We start from the raw sequence: 6,407 nt of genomic DNA, 5'->3' as shown, positions 1-6,407 counted from the left end.
GCTCGCAGGGAAAGTCCTGCGGCGGAAACATCCCTGGCTGCCCCTGGGCGCAGAGAGGCACAGGTGCATTTTCTCCGACGTCCGAGAGCCGCGCCCGCTGCGCCCGGCCCACGATCGCGCCCCCTGCGCGGGCTCCCGCTCGCCCTTTGCGCCCCCGTCGCCCCCGCCCTCCCCTCATCCAGGGAGGCGGGGGGAGGCGCGGGGCCACAGGTAATCATTGCCAGCGGGGCCCGCGGGGGGAAGCGGGGGAGGGCGGCGCGGCGGGGCGCGGGCATAAAGGGGCCCGGCGCGGCGCCCGTGCGCCCGGCTCCCGCGCAGCATGCCCTCCCGCGCCCCGCCGCGCCGCCTGCGGGCGTTGCCGCCGCCGCCGCCGCCGCTGTGGCTGCTGCTGCTGGCCCTGGGCGGCCGCCCCCTGAGCGCCGAGCCCGGCGACGGCGCGCAGACCTGGGCCCGCTTCGCGCGCCCTCCGACCCCCGAGGCCGCGGGGCTACTCCACGACACCTTCCCCGACGGCTTCCTCTGGGCCGTGGGCAGCGCCGCCTACCAGACGGAGGGCGGCTGGCAGCAGCATGGCAAAGGCGCCTCCATCTGGGACACGTTCACCCACAGCCCCCCGGCGCCTCCAGGCGACCCCTCGGCGGCCGGCTGGCCGTCGGGCGCCCCGTCGCCGCCCCCGCCCGCCACCGGGGACGTGGCCAGCGACGGCTACAACAATGTCTTCCGAGACACGGAGGGGCTGCGCGAGCTCGGGGTCACCCATTACCGCTTCTCCATCTCCTGGGCGCGGGTGCTCCCCAACGGCAGCGCCAGCGCCCCCAACCGGGAGGGGCTGCGCTACTACCGGCGTCTGCTGGAGCGGTTGCGGGAGCTGGGCGTGCAGCCCGTGGTCACCCTGTACCACTGGGACCTGCCCCAGCGCCTGCAGGACGCCTACGGCGGCTGGGCCAACCGCGCCCTGGCCGACCACTTCAGGGATTACGCCGAGCTCTGCTTCCGCCACTTCGGCGGCCAGGTCAAGTACTGGATCACCATCGACAACCCCTACGTGGTGGCCTGGCACGGCTACGCCACCGGGCGCCTCGCCCCCGGCGTCCGGGGCAGTCCGCGACTCGGGTACCTGGTGGCGCACAACCTCCTCCTGGTGAGTGCTAGGGGGCCAGGCGGAGGGCCACGCCGGGGAGAGGGCCCCTGGAGACGCCAGGGGGCAAGAGGGGGTGCCAGTCAGAGGAGGCTCCATTGGAGCACACCTGTGCGGTTTCCTGGGGTTCACGCCCAGGGAGGGTGGGGGGCGCTGAGCTTCTTGGGCTTCCCAGGAAATCCTGGAGTCTGGAATGGGAGGGAAACCCCGCCGTGGGCGCGCCAGGGGACTGCCTTTTTTGAGGCCATCGCCAAAAAGAAATGGGGATTCGTTTCTCCCATGAGAAATGGGAGCGCCTTTCTCTTGAGGGTAGAGGATTCTTAGAGGTGAAATAGGTCTAGGAACGGCCGCCAGAGCACGAGGAAAGAAGCTCGGAAGCCACACAGACAGCATTGCTCTCTGCTAGAGTTTGTGGAGATGTCACGAGTTCAGTTTTAATCCAATAAGATCTGTCTTGCTTGTGGCACAAGTTCACACTGCAGCAGACTCGAAGATGTTAAAATCGCATCTCCTGCAGAGCGGAGGTTCAACTGTCTTTGGAAGTTCTTTCTGTGGCAGGATTGAGAACTACATCAGCCAACCTTACTTAATCAGCAGGAGTGTGAAGACCCCTTGTACAGTCTTAAAGCTACCTAAGATACAGAAACTGCTAAAGGGCAGTATAGATTGTGTCCTACAACAACTGTATGTCTGTGATGCTGGCTTCAATTGGAAGGATTCCTCAGGGATGAGATTATTAGCCTGACAAAATTGATTTTAACACCCTTGTGCAAAAGGCTTAATACATTTTGACAGAGGTGGAATTAATGTGCCATGATGAAGTTGTCTTCCAAAGAATTCTTTCACCCTTTTCTCCTTTACTTTACTCAAGTTAGGTTCATCAATTTGAGGGTTCCTTTATAACATCAGTTGTTCATACACTTCGTAGTTTTGTATCATGAGAGAATATTTTAAATGTATATGTGCAAACATTTTAATAAATAGATTTAAATGTATAACATTTGGCAAAGTATTTTGGTGACTTATGCATCTACTGGAAGACCTATTTTTAAATTTAGAATTAAGCCACATATTTTGAACAAAGTCAAGATGAAGACTTGTTTTATTCGAAGCCATAGGTAATTGAGGCAGAACAGTTCCTGGGTCATTGAGTTGACTTACCACTCAGAGCTGCTGATTGTGTTGTAATAAGGGCTAATTAGATTGTGTGTCAGCTCCAAAAAGCCCTGCTTGCTACTGTAGGTCATAAAAGAAGGTTGAGTTTGTTTGACCAAAACTTGTGATTTCAGTGATTCCATATTGATACATATATATATATATATATATATATATATATATATATATTTCAGTAAGATACTTTAGAGCAGTGGTAACAAACTTGTTCAATCTGTCAGTTCTTTTAAGGAATCAGAAGACCCAAACAGCACCTGTTCATGATTGGTGACAGAAAACAATGGAAAAAACTGGTCCCTCTTTTGAAGAAAACATAAGCAAATTTCAGTTCATACCAGAAACAAGAGATTTGTGGACCAACTGAAGGACCAAATAGACCATTCCTGCAAAATTACGATTGTAGATTTAAATCATATGAGTTCTATTTTTAGAATGCATGTAATAAACTCTGTATGAATACAAAACTCATCAATTGTTATTATAACCACTTACCCATTCATTTCATACATAAGATAAGGAACTTGGACTGCAGGAGCTTTCTGGTACTCTGGTGTATTAAATAGTCAACATGCTTTTGACTCTTGTGCCCACTTTTTGCCTCCCAATTAACTCCCCAGTTACATTTTTGTCTCCTTACCCAAAAACTTACCATCCTTCCCAGTGGACTTTGTGTTCATAAGAAATTAGTAACAAGTGGACAGTTGCTTTTGCTGATGCTGCAAACATAATTACAGTTGCTGTAAAAAATTAATTTTGCTTTCACATATCTTTGGTTCAGAGTGTAGTCATTCTTGGATCTTATGAAGAAGTCAGTTGTTATGATCAAATATGATATCTTTAATTATTTCCTATGAGATATTTTCATTCTGATGTTAATATACTTTCTTGGTATTTGTGTTACAGGGAGGGGATTATGGAAGTTTTGATCTTATTTGAAAAGATAAATCATATGCTCAGATTTTGGTAATGGAACATTTTGGTGATAGTAGTAGAACTTTTCAGCCAGGTTTTAGGTATTCCTGGTAGGGGCTACTGAGCCCTTAGCACATTTATTTACATTTGGGGATCTAATGTTGGTGAAGGATCAGTCTGGCCAGCACCCCTCTCCTCCCCCATTCTGTGTTTCCACTAATTTACAAGTAGACTAAGAAGACACCTTAGGGAGACTGGAAATTTGACATTCTGCACCCCCCCACCCCCTCCCCTGGCACCAGATACTTAAGAATCATTGTCTGATGGCCTGGAGGACAGAGGCAGACCAGACAAACTGCAGGATGAATAGTGGGATGGGGAAGCTTTGCTCAGAATGGAGGTCTTCCTGTTTTGTGTGGGGTTTTGGTACTGAGGTCCCCTTGATAAAAATAGCCTCTCTGTGTGTATGTATGAGAGACAGAGACGGAGCCTGACAGAGCCCGAACTGACAGAAGGATTTCCCTGCAGAGCCCATGGAATCCAGACTGCTTTGCTCATCCAATTATAACCCGGAAAGAAGACATAACTTCTTCTCTCTGGCTTGAAGAGGGACTGCTGTGCCTTCACAGCTCTAGAAAGACGGGTCTTAACGGCCCCTGAAGAGCTAGTGTTAAGGCCAGTAGTTGGAGTCCAGCTCCAACGGTGCCTGGGAGTTTTTGTTCTGCCCATGGGATTCTGCGGAGGACCAGGACCAAGATGAAGATACACATGGGACTCCCAGGGAGTTTGCCCATGTTTGTTCAGGGAACCTGTGACAAAAAGACAACTTCTTTTTTGGGGGGCAGAGGGGATATTTATTTATTTGACAGTGTTGGGTCTTAATTGCAGCACATGGACTCTTAGTTATGGCTTGTGGGATCTAGGTCCCCAACCAGAGGTTGAACCTGGGCCCCCTGCCTTGGAAGCACAGAGTCTTAGCCTCTGGACCACAAGGAAGTCCCAAAAGACAGCTTCTTTTGCTTAAAGAGGTGGGGCTGGGAGATATTACTTTGCGCATTACATATAGTGCAGACCTGACTTGTGCTGACCATCAGTGCTCCTGTCAGCTGATCTGTCCACAGCATCTGTCCAGCCGTTCTTCTCTTTCTTGACACACTTTCTTAGCTTGGCTTCCAGAACCCCACTGTCTCTCCCTTCTCCTCTCAGCTCACTGGCAACTTCTTCCCAGTTCCCTTTGCTTATTCCTCCCTATCATGTCTCTAAATGTTGGAGTGCCGGGGGCTCCCTCCTGGGGCCTGTGCTCTAGATTCACTCCAAATGAGTTCTTTGAAGACTCTATATCCTGATGACTCCAAATTTTGAGTCTCCAACCAGAACTTCTGCCCTGAGCTCTATACTCAGAGAGAGTGTAGAACTTATCCTCTTTGATGTCAAATAGACATGTCACATTTAACATCCAAAAGCAAATTCCTGTCTTCTCCATTTCCATCATGGTAGTTTTGTTCTTTCAGTTGGTTGGACACCAAAGCTTAACTTCTTCCTTTCTTTTAAATCTTATATTCAATCCATCAACCAATCCTATAGCTCTACTTACCTTCGAAATGTATACAGAATCCAGCCACTTCTCTCTTTATCTAAAACTCCAGGTCCAAGGCCCATCACATTCTGCCTGGATCACTGGAACAGCCTAATGACTGATGTCCTTGCTTCTGCCCTTGCTTCTTGCCGTTTGCCATGGCGGATATTCCCAAGGATATCATTATGTATGAACAGGATAAAGTCCCTTGTTTATTAAAATCAGATTTTTTCTTTAAGAACTAGCTCACATGCTCCCTTTGGCCCTACACTCAAATGCCATCTGTTCGTTCTGTGGAACCCACAGTGCTTCACTCTGATGCCCCCTACCACACTTTTTCTTTCATTTAATCATTTGCTTCACTAGCCGGGTAGTTCCTTAAGTGAGGAAAACATGTTCACTTCCTCTGTCCTAAAATGCCATCTTGCCCTTGGTAAGTGCTCAGTAAGTGACTTCTGGCTATTTAACAGCCTGACTTTGCCCTTATAAACTCATGTTCCTAGGATCTGTTCTCTTCATCAATTTTCTAGCCACTTTCTTATGGGACAGGGAGTATTAAATCCTAATCAGAGAGTAAGATCAGTAACTATAATGGTGCAGAATCTGACATTTTCAGTAAAAATTTAAGGTTCATCATCACATGTATGATTCCATTGTAAAAGTTTCCAAACAACTGAAAACTGTCTATAATCACTATGAAACATTATGACAAAGTTTTCAGAATGGGAGATGGGGGAATGCTCCTGGCTGGTTTTAGGAGAATGTATTGGAAGTGGCTTTGTTATCTGGTTGAGCTGTCCTTCCCCAAGTAATAGTGGAGGCAATTTATTTATTAGATACATGTTCGAATTATAAGGCTATGTACTTTTGTGAAGCACTTTACCAATTTTTCACTCATTAAAATTTTTTGGAACATTGCTGGAATAATCAACTGAGTTGAATGTTAATGTATTTTATAGACTACTGAATTCAATAGTGTATTTAATCAGAAATGGTTAAAATATCTCCTGAAGAGCTTGACTCACTCTTCTTTGAATATCTGATTGAACATAATGTTTTTTGAAGGTCACAGTCAAGTCCAAGAAAAAATTTAAGAATAGGAAAAAAACTAATAAAATAATTTCAAAATCAAAGTAGTATTTAACAATGTCAATTCTTTTGAGTTGAAGAGGGAATAAGCATTCAAATAATGTCAATGTGCATTTCTCAAGTGCAAAATAACCAAATGCATAACCGTGTTACCTGAATATAGTAGTTAGTCATGAAGTTTGCACACAGAAGTCTTCTGAGTTATCTTAATTTTTCAAACAATATGATGTTCCAAGCCAGAATTTTAAAATTAATTTGTACAAAAAGTATGTTTCTTTGTAATTACTTCAGCAGCATTTGACTAGATTTTCAAATCAGTTTTGAAGTCATCTACTTTACATAAAGCATATTACCAAATACCTTTTCTGGATGTTTAAAAGGAATGTTATCTTTTTAAGGCATAAAGGAAATTTTAGGTCTAGGAAGAGAATAAAAAACAAAATTGGGAGGACAAGAAATAAAGAGAGGGTAAGTAAAAATGCATATGGTTTCTGAATCCTTCAAGATCCACATCTTAGG

The 6,407-nt window shown here is 46.8% G+C and overlaps 1 protein-coding gene across 1 annotated transcript in view; it reads left to right on the top strand.

The window, feature by feature from the left end:
• The first annotated feature begins 288 nt into the window (after positions 1 to 288).
• The window catches only part of KL (klotho), a 39,183-nt gene continuing 33,064 nt past the window's right edge, over positions 289 to 6,407 (top strand). Inside the window, exon 1 of the mRNA XM_043892332.1 lies at positions 289 to 1,141. Coding sequence (XP_043748267.1) covers positions 320 to 1,141 — 822 coding nt within the window. The 5' untranslated portion in view covers positions 289 to 319. The remainder of the gene's footprint in view (positions 1,142 to 6,407) is intronic.

The sequence above is a fragment of the Cervus elaphus genome, chromosome 30 (assembly GCF_910594005.1).
Source record: "Cervus elaphus chromosome 30, mCerEla1.1, whole genome shotgun sequence".
NCBI lineage: Eukaryota > Metazoa > Chordata > Mammalia > Artiodactyla > Cervidae > Cervus > Cervus elaphus.
The sequence above is the reverse complement of the archived record's forward strand: the minus strand, read 5'-3'. Positions and strand labels throughout refer to the sequence as shown.